This window comes from Sinohyriopsis cumingii, chromosome 8 (genome assembly GCF_028554795.1).
Source record: "Sinohyriopsis cumingii isolate HCF-2022 chromosome 8, ASM2855479v2, whole genome shotgun sequence".
Classification (NCBI taxonomy): domain Eukaryota; kingdom Metazoa; phylum Mollusca; class Bivalvia; order Unionida; family Unionidae; genus Sinohyriopsis; species Sinohyriopsis cumingii.
Window position 1 is genome coordinate 24340919 of NC_142968.1, and position 15360 is coordinate 24356278.

General features: G+C 34.9%; 1 protein-coding gene across 7 annotated transcripts; it reads right to left on the bottom strand.

Annotated features, from left to right (window-relative positions):
• Window positions 1–2038: 2038 nt before the first annotated feature.
• Window positions 2039–13776, bottom strand: LOC149793152 (alpha-crystallin B chain-like). Of its 7 annotated transcripts, none has more exons than XM_089967081.1 (3): window positions 13602–13776; window positions 7125–7270; window positions 2039–3198 (listed from the first exon to the last, which is right to left on the bottom strand). In XM_089967081.1, exons 2-3 carry the CDS (start codon window positions 7259–7261, stop codon window positions 2811–2813), a joined length of 525 nt encoding a protein of 174 aa, XP_089823207.1. In that variant the 5' UTR covers window positions 7262–7270; window positions 13602–13776; the 3' UTR covers window positions 2039–2810. The 7 variants fall into 7 exon arrangements, with proteins under 7 accessions (XP_089823207.1, XP_089823202.1, XP_089823204.1 ...); XM_089967076.1 differs by having other exon boundaries at window positions 7125–7273; window positions 13602–13775; XM_089967078.1 differs by lacking the exon at window positions 13602–13776 and adding an exon at window positions 9754–10212.
• Window positions 13777–15360: the final 1584 nt, after the last annotated feature.

The following is a 15360-nucleotide window of genomic DNA, read 5'->3' on the forward strand; positions in this document are numbered from 1 at the left end:
CTTTTTTGTCTAAAACGTTACTTTTGTGACAGAAGAGAGACTAATGGATTGTCGAAGTGGCTATATGTCTCGATTACTTCGTAAGTCTGTATTCGTGGTCTCTCAACAAATTTCTATGAGAAGTGATTGTTTGACAAAGAAAATTACACCGAAATATTCCACAATATTTGAATGTGGATACCTTGATTAATACTGAAGTGTTTTGTTACACTGGATTAAGCATTAACACATCCTTGAAAATTTCTTCTAAATCAATCATTATCTGCAAACAAAATTTTCAGTGCATAATCGTTATTCATCATAATGGACAACTTAAGATAGAGCTCTACGATCGTTCTGCCTACAGCCATCCTGGATCTTAAATAACGTTCTACAGGACTATGTACACGTCATACCATTTTATTGGGCCTTACTCATTTAAATTCCCTTTAACGCTGGCACTACTATGATGGAGATATAGTCTATAGAATGTGAAATAATGGCGAACAGACACTACACGTGAAATCATTCCTCGATTTTAAACCTGTGTGCACAATTTTGTATCTGTTATGAAAAGAATAGTCATGGAAGATATGATTGTTTGTATCATAACCTTCTTTACATGTCTTGCTATGAGAAGGAATTTGCCCGGGGGGGGGGGGGAAGAGAAGTTGTGGATGTCCATTCTTTCTTTAAACAGTCTGATTTTGAAACCCTTTTATGCTTGTTCGGTAGTCTGGTTATTTTCTTGTGTCAGTTTTTCTAGGACCTTTTATCTGAATGTTCGTTTCTATAAAAAAAATTGAAAATCATAAATTTTAGGCCTACGTCCATTAAAAAGCATCCTTTATACAACTATTCATCGGGCCCTGGTTGGCCGAAAGCAGGTCAAAACGTACCCAAATCAAAACGTACCCAATTAAAAACGCACCCAATTCAAAGTAAAGCTAAGTCATGCACGAAATTGCGACATTTATTGCGAAGTTTTATCTGTTGAAAGTTCCTATCTCAGTAGATACCACCTCTCAGTAAGTTGTGAATAGGAATTGATGGTTTTACATTGTTTTTGTTTGAACGATCGAGAGAAGTTTCCGTACATTATGCAACACCGTCTTGGAATTTGAAATGTACTTTGATACTGAGAGCCATTTAAATAAATTATTTGGAATAACTCAGCACAGTATTGTAATAGGTGTTATTTGCAAATCAACTCTATAAGGAATGAAGAAATGTTAGCTAAATTAGATTAGATTAGATTAGATAGATAGATAGATAGATAGATAGATAGATAGATAGATAGATTAGATTAGATTAGATACATTAGATAGATAGATAGATATATAGATAGATAGATAGATAGATAGATACAACGTTTCAGCATGGGTACGTTTTGAATGTAATCCGTGTGTCAGAGTGACCGGTCATTGCCATCCCATCTCAGTCCACACGGATTCGAGTCGCTGGCTCGACCAAAGTGGGTATGCGAGAACACGGCCAGTACCATCCCGTGGGTCGCTCGTTCTTATCGGTTTTTTCCTCCACCACTCCTACAGGCCGCCATTGTTGCCTACCTGCTGCTGAGAAATGGTTTTAAACATACAAAGAAATGGAATCTGACAGTCTTCCTATGTCTAATGTATAAATGCAATGGGTAATTTCTGAATACAGCATTGATTTACATTTCTGAGGATGTTGTAATCGAAAATAATTAACAGGCGAAAGTTGATTTACGGCACTTTATGTGCAGGAAAGATTGAATAATTTTGATAAGTGTAAAAAGGAAGCATTTCTTTCCAGCGGATGCTACCACTTATTCTTATTTTGTTTAAAATTGTTCTTGCCTTTCATCGTCAATTTAATCATCAAAGCTACAAAGCTAGAAGATAGATATTCTTGCTGTTAGATGTGAAATAAAATACCAACTCACACCTTTATGAAATACCAGTTGCTACTGATATGACGTGGAAAGAAAGTATTGCATAGTTAAGCGATTCCAATTCTAGAGAGGTCACGAGAGAGGAGAGCTAAAAGTATCAGGATAATACAATATAAGGCGACGTTTCATTTACTAAAATCAAGATTTATTGAAAATCATTCATGATGAGATACACATATAATAATAATCACTAGTACAGACGGGACTAACACATACTCTCTCAATGTATTAACATATACTATCTCAATGTATTAACATATACTATCTCAATGTATTAACATATACTATCTCAATGTATTAACATATACTTTTTCAATGTATTAACATATACTTTCACAATGTATTAATATTCTAAATTTGGTTAAAACAGACACCGATACATACTATAATTACATCATAATTTCCAGCTAGGCCCATGGTGTTACTCAGTGTTACTCAGTGATGATACTATTACGTCATCAGAATGATCTTGTGCCCCTTTAAGAATGGGGAGGTCGTATATTATTGTATGTCTTACTACCATGTCATTTTTGATATACGTGTTTTTCCCGTATTACTAAACGAGATATGAACAAAACGAATTATAACAAAATTAGAGGGCACAAAAACTGACTCCTAATCGAATGTTTTGCACGATGGCGATGTTTCATTCAAAGCCAGTATTAACTGTAATATTATTACAATGTTTCTCATAAACATAATAAAACGCACAACACGTTTTCTTGTCTGAGCGTTAAACACTTCGACTGATTATTGCGTTTTGATTAGGTTACTGTGAAATAAAGTCAGAAGCATTCCACCTATTCGTAACGTACGTTGGCGAGTTTGATAAAAAAATCGATGCAATCGACCTTTCTTTTTTTTTAGCATTGATTTCAAAACTCAAAGTAGCACTTTATTTGTCCTGTGTAATGGGCAGCTTCTTTTCTTTTGGTGCTTCAACCATTGGCAGGGGAGATGACGTCACTGTGAGAACACCATCACGTGACAATGAGCACGTCAGGGTATCAGCATCCACGCCCTCTGGGACAACGAAAGAGCGGGAAAATTCCTGATACACGTGAGAGGTGTCGGATTTTTCCTCGTGCTTTGCATGTACCGTCACTTGTCTTTCCTTGACAGTGACATTCATCTCTTCCGGTTTGAATTGGCTGAGGTCCAGCTGAACCTTCATTCGTCGCGTGCCATCAGCCTCTGTGACGATCGGGTCCCTAATCAGCTGCAACTGCTCCCTAAGGGCCAGGTCGCTCGTGTGGTCGGATGGAGTCATGGTTGGTGTCAATCTGTAATGAATAACAGAAGGACTTCCAGCACCAAACATAGAATAAATGATCAATCAGCTATCAGCAAAAAATAGTTTATCCTTCCTTTCCTGAAGGAAATTACTTGTTTCCATTACAGTTCTACCTCCTACTACAAATTCATGTCCACGCAAAAATTAAAACTTTCAACTAAATGGTAATATATTTAAAACAATCTCTATTTATAGTATATATATGTGCAGCCGGAATAAACGTAATGTTGAAAGAAGCTAAACTAACACAGCCTCCCGCGCAACCACAAACAAAGAAAAGACGTATGATTGAAATCACGTATCCATGATCGGTGCCATATAGATCAATCCTTTTTGTATACACATATAATTAAAGGGTAAGAGAGAAGCGTCATTAATACATGATACGACCGGCGTAACATCTTTCCTTTTGCTCACATAACAGAAATAGGGCTTTGAGCTAGACCTCCGCTCTGGTGTTTAGTTTTCTATGGTTTACATGAATTTTAAACACGTTTCCGCTTCTATTTTCTAATATAAGACCTCAATGGGTAGTTTCGTATTTTAACACCTCCCTATTCTGTAAGGTAAAAGGTATGAACCTAAGTATCATAAGCCAAGCATTAATAAATTCACACAGAAGCTAAATAAGCAATTTGGTTTAGATTTACTCCGAGTTAGGCTTGAAAATGGGTTGGCTTGTTTGGTTACTGCCTGTCACAGTTAGACTAGCATTGGAGATAAAATGCGCTGCAAATTAACAGCCGACTTGGCACACGTATTTATGTATGTCTGCTACAGAAGTAAATATCTAAAACTCGAGATGGCTGATGGGTGATGAAAATTATGCTAATTTGTTATAGTACTAGTGAACTTTATTCATGTTTAAGGCACATACTGATTCTTTTAGCTGCCTTGTCACATGAAAATATTCAAAATAGCTCTTTGCTTTAAAAAATGAATGTAACAAGGTGTTGGTGGCAGTGTTGGTTGAATACAAAAGCCACCAATTGTATAAGGAATTAACCCGATTGCCGCAGTCAAAATCTCACATGCATGCCTTCTTACATAAATCATTAGTTTGTTTTTCTTTTCATCTTCAGTGTAAAATTGTTCTCATTTTTCTGTAATAGGTCATTTTCAGAAGAAAATTCTCCAGATAAATTGTCCATTAAATCTCACATGTATGCTTTCTACAAAAATCATTAGCTTGTTTTTATTTGCATCTTCAGTGTAAAATTATTTTCCTTTTTCTGCAATAGGCCATTGTCGGATGAAAATTCTCCAGATAAAATGTCTAGCATGACCTTAAGAACCGGTGTCATTTTTTCAGTCTTGTCAAATGTGATCCACTGTGCCATAAATTATATCCTTATTACCTCCATGTCTTTAATTTGACATCGTTAGGAAAACCAAAACATGCACTTTCTATATATTTGATAGCACTTAATCATAGTAGAAGAAGGGAGTTAACTCAACTATGTTAGAGTTACCAGGTATTGCTTCTGATCCAGTCTTCAAATGAACAACAAAAGCCTTATAAGTTTCATGAAAGGTGGTTTAATTCAAGTATTTCACATACTTATGCAGTTTATCAATATCTTCAGTACACACTAAGTACATTTTCCTAATATAATGATGATTGCCTTAATTTAATGCTTTTATATACATGTCTACTGATGATGTAATGTTTCAATACACATATTTCATCTTATTTAGAGACATTTTTTATATAATGATCTATATATAAGAAGTTCATGTTTTTGTTTTCTTGTAGACCTCAGGGTGTATCAGAGCACACCTGCCGAAGTGACAGTGCTAGTCAGGATAACCTCAAAGATTTCCTTGGGAATCAGCCGCACCAATTATTTTGGAGCTTTCACAGGAACATGTTATCTGCATCAGCTTCATTGGAGTTTCTGGTGAGTTGTGTGAAATGGATGTTCCTATTTACATTGTGCTTTGTCTCCTCCCTTTTTTTTTTCATGAGTTTCCGTTTGGTTTAGATTTGATTCTGTGCAGGTTACAATCTCTAGTTAAACAAACTTTTCTAAATAGCAGCTTCAGCAACAATATGTGCTGGCGAGCATGAAAATGATGCAAAGGTAACCTTCTTATTCTTCCTAAAATACATTATCCACAAATGTTGTCTTATCAACGGATGGCATTAATCTGGGTATACAATTTCATTTAAGTTTTCCAAATGATGTGTTTCAGTTTACCTTACATTTTATATTACCTGATGAGTTGTCTCCCTTACAGTCAACCTCAGATTTTTCTGTTCTAGTATAGATGTGACCTTCCTCATGAAATCAACGAGAGAGTTCTAGTTATTTTATATGTGATGTGCATCGTTCATATGATGTGCATCGTTCATAGTTTGTTAAGTACATAGCATGTAAGTCTTGCAGTTATTTTACAAGAGAATCAGCTTCTTTTACATCTTTTATTTGCTACATTTGGAGATTTCATAAGTAGTACTATTCTTGCTGTCAGATATCATTGACATCACCAGGCACTAACACTACAGAATATATTAGCTATGAAAAATGATTACATTGACTTGTTATAAGAAAATTGTAGGTTTAAGTGTGGAAAGTAAAATGAAAGTAAAAACGTGTATCATAGCTGTTGCTTTATATCACGGCTCTCGATCATCGATAACTGCCATACATCATAGGAAACAAACGACTGTGAATTTTACACATGTTGAGGTTTCATTTTATTAAGAACTGCCCAAAGTTTTGAAACTGAGAAGCGTTTCACCTAATCGAACTGGTACATAAATTCTTAAGGTCTAGCTGGATAATTTCGTATTTGAACACCTCCCTAATTTTTAAAGTAGAACACATCAACTTAATTATCATCAGCCTAGCATTTATAAATTCACATAGAAGCTAAATAGTTAATGTGGTTTAGATTTAATTTGTGTTAGGCTTGAAAATGGGTTGGCTTGTTTGGTGACTACCGGTCACAGTTAGACTAGCATTGGAAATCAAATGCGTAACTTGGGCTGCCAATGAACAACCGACTTGGCACACGTATTTACGTATATCTGCTACAGAGGTAAATGTCTAAAACTCGAGATGGTTGAGGGGTAATGAAAAGTATGCTAATTTGTTATAGTACTAGTAAATTTTTTTCATGCATAAAGCACATACTGATCCTTTAGCTGCCATGTCACAGGAAAATATTCAAAATAGCTCTTTGCTATCGAAATTGAAAGTAAAATGAGGGGTTGGTGGCAGTGTTGGTTGAATATAAAAGCCACCAGTTGTATAATGGAATTAACCTGATTGCCGCAGTCAAAATCTCACATGCATGCTTTCAACAAAAATCATTAGTTCATTTTTACTTGCATCTTCAGTGTAAAATTATTTTCATTTTATTTGCAGTAGGTCATTGTCGGATGAAAATTCTCCAGATAAACTGTCCAGTGCGACCTAAGAAAACCCCAAAGCGTCTACAGAGCACTATTCGTCTGGACACAACGCTAGAACAATATCGGTACGATGTATGCAGTGTGGCAGTTTATAGTGTGGATTAGCACTGGGACATCAAACCACAGGCATGTCGCATGTTGTGTTTCAACACAGGTACTTGTTGTTGTGGGTTCAACGCCATTTTTCAGCACACGATAGGCTATACATGGCGACCAGTATTAATGGCGGAGGAAGAACCCGGGAAAACCTGGAAAGAACCACCGACCCACGAGAAGCTACTGGCAAGCTTTCCCACATACCCACATTGGCCGAATCCGAAACTCGAACCCACGCAGACAGAGGTCAGATGGCAGTGATCCGTAACGGTTAGCGCTTTAGACCACTCGGCCAATCAGATCCCCAAACACACGTATTAAATAAAACAATTCATCAGCCAAGAAAATATATATATGAAGCAATAAATGAGAAAATGGAGGAAACATGCATGCCTTACCTATTCATAGCATTGCGCATGTGTCGGAAATCCCTCATCATATGTTGTTGTAGACGGGTCATCTCTCTGTGCATGTCATCAAAGATGTTGTCGTACACCAAGAAGTCACCGAACGTAGGAATTAAGAATCGTGCCATCTTTTATCTCTGCTATATGGAAGAAAAGTAAAAGCAAAATTTAAAAAGACACTTTAAAAATACAAAATTAATATCCTATAGCTATTTGCATGCTTGCATTCATTGGTTGGTTAGATTCACGGATATACGAGAGACATTGTTTTTTCTAGGTTACTTAAGACTACTTTCGCCTAGCTATTTGATCATAATTAATATCCTATAGCTATTTGCATGCTTGCATTCATTGGTTGGTTAGATTCACGGATATACGAAAGACATTGTTCTTTCTAGGTTACTTAAGACTACTTTCGCCTAGCTATTTGATCATAGAAAAAATGATGTAAATCTTGCGAAGCAATAAGCATTTTAAAAGTAATGGCAGCACAATGGATTACTCCAAAAGACCCATCAACTAATGAAGTAAAAGCTTCGAAATCTTAAGATATCATTTATCAATAATAATAATAATAATAATACGAAATACAATCTGTATTCACACTGTTGTTTGTTTACATTTCTCTACCTGAACTAGCTATAATACAGCGTGGCAGATATGTAGTAAATTGCAACTGACTTATCGACCGAACAGAAATAACCAGGCCCATCTGTCCCTTAATAGTGCATTGATGGGGCTCAAATAGCTATTCTGCAGTTATATTAGTGGAAATGGGATTCCGATACGTGTGTTGAGAAAGATCCTTAAATGTAGTGATGTACCTATGTCACTCTAATTCTGCGACCTTCTTTACCGACTGAACACGCTTCTTTTTGATCATGAGCAAAACAAATACGACTTTTCTTTAGTGAGGGCTCATCTACATCTATATCTGGGACAAGCAATGATCTGAGCAAAGGGGGATTAGGAACGTGAGAACAGTAACATTCATTTTAAACCAACATATTTGGCAATCGAAACATTAAAGGTTTGTAAGTAGTCTGCTAACTTCCGATGTCAAATCTTTCTAGGCCTCTAGTGCAATCTTTTTTCGATGCTGAAAGCACATCTACGGCGGTGAAGATTTAATTTATTACGAGGTTGAATAGTTGGCAAATCGGACTAACTTTATGCAGATACAGACTTTCTCATTTAATAAATATATCCAAATTTTAAAATATAAGTAACTCAGAAACAAATAGGAATTATTATTTACATGCTGATGGAAATGAGTGAACACTAAATCTTATGTTAGGTTTTTAGGCTCAAATAAACAGAAACAAATGAAAGAGTGAAAACAACAAGCTTTGAAAAATTTAACAAATAATTTCCCTGGAAAAACAGTGCAAAAACTGAAAACAAATAAGAACTTACGGTTTTAAGAATCAAATCCAAAAATAATCCAAGAATAATCCACGAATTAAATTTTAGAAGTCCAAGTAATGAAATGTTTAAATGAAATCTGAGTTCGAGTCCCGACAAAAAAACCAAAATGGAAGGTGATGACATATACTTTAGTCAATATTGTGATGCTTTGTCAACAGTTCTTTGTTGATTCACAAGCAATAATATTCCCGTGTTTGAATTTCCGAATAAAATTTAGAGAAATATCTTCTGCATGAGCACTCAAATATTTCCAGGAAAAAGAATTAATCTATTAGAATCCACATAATTTAAATAAGAATTAAAATATAACTTCAAACTGTACACAAACAAACACGTTCCACTGTAAAGCCCATCCTGAGGAATGTCTCTCTAAACATCATTAGTAAATTTAACTACTGCGCAATTTCAGAAAACCCATAATTGCGAAACAGGGTTGTTTACAGTCTACAACCACATACTCCCCGCATGACCTTGATACAAAACAATCATTTTACTCCGAAAATAAAACAAAAATAGAAAGTTTTTTTTTTTTACCAAGTCAAAAAGAAGAAACAGTGTTTCTATTATTAGGTGTTTATGAAAAGACTCAGGTCAAACTGAATTTTCTGGAAAATATCAAATTCCTTGTAAACAAATTTACATTACTTTGACATGCAATAAAATAAAATTAAAATAAATAAATAAATAAAATTACAAACAGACAATTTAGTTCAATAAAATATAAATGAAATCAGATATACATAACAAAGTTAAATAAGGGCAAGAACCGGAATGGAAAATTCCACAAACAGATCATTTCAGTCGAATGAGATACTCAGACAAAGCATTATTTTCGTGAGTTGCTTGAGCAGTTGATGATAAAATAATGTATTATTAGTGTCCTAGAAGAACAACAACAGCAGCAACAAAAACAATAATAATAATAGTTGAGCATTTGGTAAAAAAATTAATAAATCAATAGATAAATCAAATATAGAAATTTACACAAAATAATAATTAGTACCGCACGTCGTTAAATAAAATGTGTTGTTCCTGTTTTTTCTTTGCTGTGTTGGTATGATACAATTCGATATACGAAAACGAAGGGAGAGAAATCACTGAAAATATGTAGTGTGTGTGTGTGTGTGTGTGTGTGTGTGTGAGCGAGAGAGAGAGAGACAGAGAGAGAGAGAGACAGAGAGAGAGAACTTACGCTTATAGAGTGGAGCAACACGAGTCCTTATAATTAAGTGTGCACTTCCAATGGGAATATTTCTAGTTTGACATGATACCAATATTTCTCTTTTCAGCTCTAATACAATAATTTCTTGATAATTCTACTGATAAGTGTACTGTTTAATTTCTAGATGAAGGCTATTCGCTTCCTCCTCAACCCCCTCACCATAACTATACTCCTGGATCCGTCCGTGTGATCATATCCTAGACTAAAATTTAATCCGAATCTCGACTTATCTTTTAGTATTGTGATCGACACATGTAATCCGTATATAATGAGACCTTCGAATGTCTTGCCTGCTCGTTAATTTTCCTTTAAGAGTTTACACACTGCATATGAACTTGCTTCCCTATTTATATTACTACTAATTCGGTTCTAGAGCAATCTGGCTCATCAAACTGTTTATAGAAAATTCTAGAAACTTAAACCAGACGACGTCGGCCTTGAAAGGCGAACATAATAATAATATGACGAGCTATATATATAGGCCTTGCGTGTATGGCAAGCTATTAGTGATATAAAGTGTATAGCGAGCTAAAATTGATGAAACGTACAAACTTTAAGCGAGCACACCGCGTTCTGCAGAGATCCAGTTTGAAATTAGACTATATGACATAATATATAAAGTGTCAGGTATTTGGTCAACGACGTGGCACATTCTCGACTTAAGTTAAACTTTTCCCCATGTTCAATAAATAAATTTTCAAAACAGTTTCTCCAACCATCCAATTGACGAAATTGGTAGTGATGTGTAGGAATAATTTTGCATTTTTATTCAATGCACGTACGTTATACAAGCCAGTTCTACTGTGTGACTTATTTTCAGTTCAGACAAATAGAAATTTATATGTATTTAGACTGTCGGATGATTAAGTATATGCCTTCAAATTGCTTGCTTGTTCCATATACGTAAGCACACACGCACACATACACACATCCATTAATCCAACCCTGCTGCCATATGGTTAGTTACTGCAAACGCTATTTATAAGTATAACTCTTACCAGCCTGAGATGTTCTTACTTTTCATCTGAGATTGTCATACACAGTACTCCCATAACATGATATTAAAAAAAAAAAGGAGAGATAGACATTGCGAACCTTTTAAGAAATTTATTAAAATAATAGATGCCATATCAAAACTTGCTGACTAAGACGATTTATAGCCGACTCAGTAAATATCTAACAACGATTTACATCTTCTTTTAACCTTACCTAAAGAGAACGTTCCTTTATTCTGAATTCGTTCATTGAGGATTTCAATACTATGGTACTCGTCAGAATGGTCAGAAATTGGGACATCATGTGACAAGCAAAGTGCCTCGTTCATTAAAAAAAATCACATTTCAGTGCCCTGATACTCAGCTCTATACTCCACTAATACTCTGATACATCTTGATTCATACAGGATAACATTTCAGTACTCTGGTGCTCGCCAGGATACTCCTATGCTGTGATACTACGCCAAGATACTCCGATGCTGTGATACTACGCCAGCAACTAACTATATTGTCTTCTTAATAGTAGCTGAACGTTAGGAAACGAGCGATCTTAAGCGATCCCTGGCTTGGACATCATGATCTCAAGAGAACGAATCAGAACATGACTTATAAAATGATCATTTGTGTCATACGTTCCCTTTTCCCCACCAACGGGGTCACAAATATAATCACTCTGGCAACTCAAAAGATCCATAATGTTTTTGAGAGAAAAAAGCGAACACACCTCTAGACCCAATTTTATCATTAGTCTGTATGACATAATATCTCGCATCCAATATTTAGTCAACAACGTGGCTCATTCTCGAAAAAGATCAAGTTAAATGTTTATCGATATTCAATAAATAGATTTTGAAAATAGTTTCTCAACAGTGGTATGTACGAATTATTTTCCCTTCTTTTTTAGCTGCACTTACGTTATACAAACCAATCATATTGTCTGAATAATTGTCAATTCAGAAAGGCAGAAACATATATTTATTTGGACTACCAGATGACTATGTCATACATACATACATGCATGCATACATACATACATACATACATCTTGCTATTGGTTGAGGATCTGAGATTTTTTAAATGTGATAATACAGCAATTGGGATTTAGTAAAAGTTAAACAGGAGAGAGAGAGAGAGAGAGAGAGAGAGAGAGAGAGAGAGAACATTTTCAGAGACTACACCTAAAAATTACTACACGTGCTGTAAGAAAAGATTTCTGACTCTTTTACTAAGTAGATTAGTAGCTAATTTACATCTGTATATGTATTTACATCTTGTTCTTCATTTTACTTTACCTAAATAGATCATTCCTTATTCTGAATTCATTCATAGATGATAATATTTCAATACTTTGGTACTAATACATGTGATGTAATATTTTGACAACATTTGACAAGCATAGTGGACGATTCATAAAATATAAATTTCAGCACCCGGGTGCTAGCCAATATACTCTGAAATAGTGATATGCGAGCAACTATATTGTTTCATTAATAAATACTATTAAATACTAATATATATATTAGCTACCATTCAGTATTTTATCATCTCTAGATATACATTCTGATACTGCATTACTGTCAGACAATGTATACTGATTTCTGCACAGTTTGTTTTCGATAATTGGTTTCTTCATTAAACCATTTCTCAGCATTTCACTGCCTATGTACTAACGGGTATAACAGTTGTTTCTTGATAACAGAGACTAGGAACCACGTACAGAGCATGCCTGAACGTAAGATGTGAGTTTAATATACATTCGGATATACATTTGGGATACATAATGACTGATTTTCCCGATATCATTAAAATGAACAACAACCTAAAATGACTTGTGATTAACTGGACATTCTGTTACTGCGGGTTTTGCGAAACGAGTGCGTGATGAAAAATTACATACAATTCGTAATAATATGATACTACTGTACAATGAAATTTAATGAAATCAGTGATACGATGCCCGATCAAATTACAATGCTACAAAGGTATGGCGATGCGGAATGTATTTGATTTCTTTAAAACAAGTAGACTTGGCCGAACTTTACAGTAAAAGAGATTAATAAACAAATAAGCATTTATATTGCACGCTACTAGATAATAAAAAATTAATTTGTTTCTTTATATTTGATTCTTCCGTTGGCAACATGCCATATTGCTGTGTTGGTATAAAACAATAAAATATACAAATAATGTGTGCATATAGAATTACGATTCGGAAATTGAGTATGAATACACATTAAAGTTTTTGTGTCATAACGTTTCACTTTGAACAGTAACCCATTGATTCTAAGTTCTCAAAACCTTGCAATGAATTTAGGTATTGGTCATTAATGAAGTCGGAAAATAAGGAAAAACAGTATCGTATGCACTGTTTGATATACAGTTCCTATGAGTAAAGAACATTACACCAATTGCTCCCAACCGCCCAGCCCCAGCTTTTCACCTCTCTCTCTCTCTCTCTGTGGTAAGAAAAGAAATTTATACTAGGTGAAAATTCCTCTGTGTGTGTGTGTGTGTGTGTGTGTGTGTGAGAGAGAGAGAAAGAGAGAGAGAAAAAAAAAAAAAACTTGCGCCACGTAACGCACACTGGGGGTGGCAATATTTCGACTGCTCAAGGGCCTCCACAGGGTTTGATCCAGCACTGTGTGTGCACTTACAATGTGATTTTTTTCTAACTTGACAATATACCAATATTTCCATTTTGCGGTCCAGCCAATTTCCTTCATTCCACCTCACCACCACCACCCCCCACCATCGAAATTATACTCCTACATCTGCCCCTGTGAGCATATCTTAGTATAAAATTGAATCCTACGCTTGACTTACCTTGTTAAAGATGCTTTGTGTTCGATACTTTGTGATCCGTATCTAGCAGGACCTTCGAATTTCTTACTTGTTGCTTGTTTTGCTTTAACAAGTTTACACACTGCACACACACTTCTCTATTTATATTGTACGAAGGCGGCTCTAGAATATTCAGGCTCATCAAAATGTTTCTAGAAAATTCTACTGAATCAAAATAAACGACGTCGACCTTGAACAGTGAACATTATAATATGACAAGCTATTACATGTATGGCAAACTATTGGTGACATAAAGTGTATTGCTAATTGAAGTGATGAAACGTGTAAATCTTAAGCGATCACGGGTTTCGACATCATGATCTCGATAGAACTAATCAGAATATGGCTTTTAATCGCATGACTTGTATGAAATAGTCTCTTTCATCCAGATGATTGTGATTTTGGATCATTTATAATTACTCTGGCAACCCACGAGTTCAATGCATGGTTTCGAGGGTGAAAAAAGTAAACAAAACGCATTCTGTGGAGACCCATTTTGAACATTTGTCTGTATGACATAATATATATGTACATCGTATATTTAATCCACAACGAGGCACATTTGCGACACAAGTTAAGATAACTTTTATCTATATTCTATGTTTTACTAAGCAGTCAGATTGTGTGACATATTTTCAGTTCAGAAAGGTAGAAATATATATTTATTTGGACTGTCAGATGACTTTGTAATACATACATACATACATGCATACATACATACATACATACATACATACATATATACATACATACATATATACATACATACATACATACATACATACATACATACATACATACATACATACTTCTACAGCTAGTAATTTTGAGTGTAATGTATATGCCCCTAAGATTTTCCTATATAATACTAGCACAATGGGGATATAGTAAATGTAAACAGGCGGAGGATGATTAGGGTAGGGGAGGGGAGGAGGAGGAGGTAGTAAAAGAAGAAGAGGAAAGAGAGATTGCTAACAGTTTCAAAGACTACATATACAACAGACTACACATGGAGTAAGACTTTTATTTAACAGCATATCAATGCTTACTGACTAATATGATTGATTGCTCTTTCACTCAGTAGATTACTAGCTAACAAATATTTAAATTTTGTTGTTCATTTTACCTGACCTAAAAAAGAACATTCCTTATTCTGAATTCATTCATAAAGGATAACATTTCAATAATATGGTACTAATCGACACAGTCTAATATTGCGATATCACGTGACATACATAGCGTCTCATTCATAAAATATAAAATTTCAATACTATGGTACTAACCGACGTGGTCTAATATTATGATATCACGTGACACGCATATCGCATCATTCATAAAATATAACATTTCAGCACCCTGATGGTAGCATTTATAGGTTAGTTCATTTGTATAGGAAAATGTGAAGGAGTTTATAGGATGGAATACGGAACGACCTTGGGAGTGCAGCATATCCATCCGACAATACGAGTTCATATTTTCCCATATAAATGCAGTAATCTTTTTAGTATATGCTCATTTTCTGATTCTCCCTAATGCTTAATTATATTAACAAAATACTCAAAAGAAACAAAGTAACTGAATGTATGTCCTAATCCAAACTAAATACACAAGCGCAGATTCATCATTGCACAACAACAACGTTATTACTGCGCACTTAACTCCGCCCAGATAAATTTGAACTTTATCGCGCGCTAGACATAAGTTTCGAAGGAAAATGGCGTGTCTTGTTAAAATTGAAATG

Excerpts from the sequence above, each read along its gene's own strand:
- LOC149793152 (XM_089967081.1), bottom strand. The coding sequence starts at position 7,261 with ATGGCACGATTCTTAATTCCTACGTTCGGTGACTTCTTGGTGTACGAC. Across the intron at positions 3,199-7,124 it reads ATGCGCAATGCTATGAATAG|ATTGACACCAACCATGACTC; the intron begins GTAAGGCATGCA and ends TATTCATTACAG.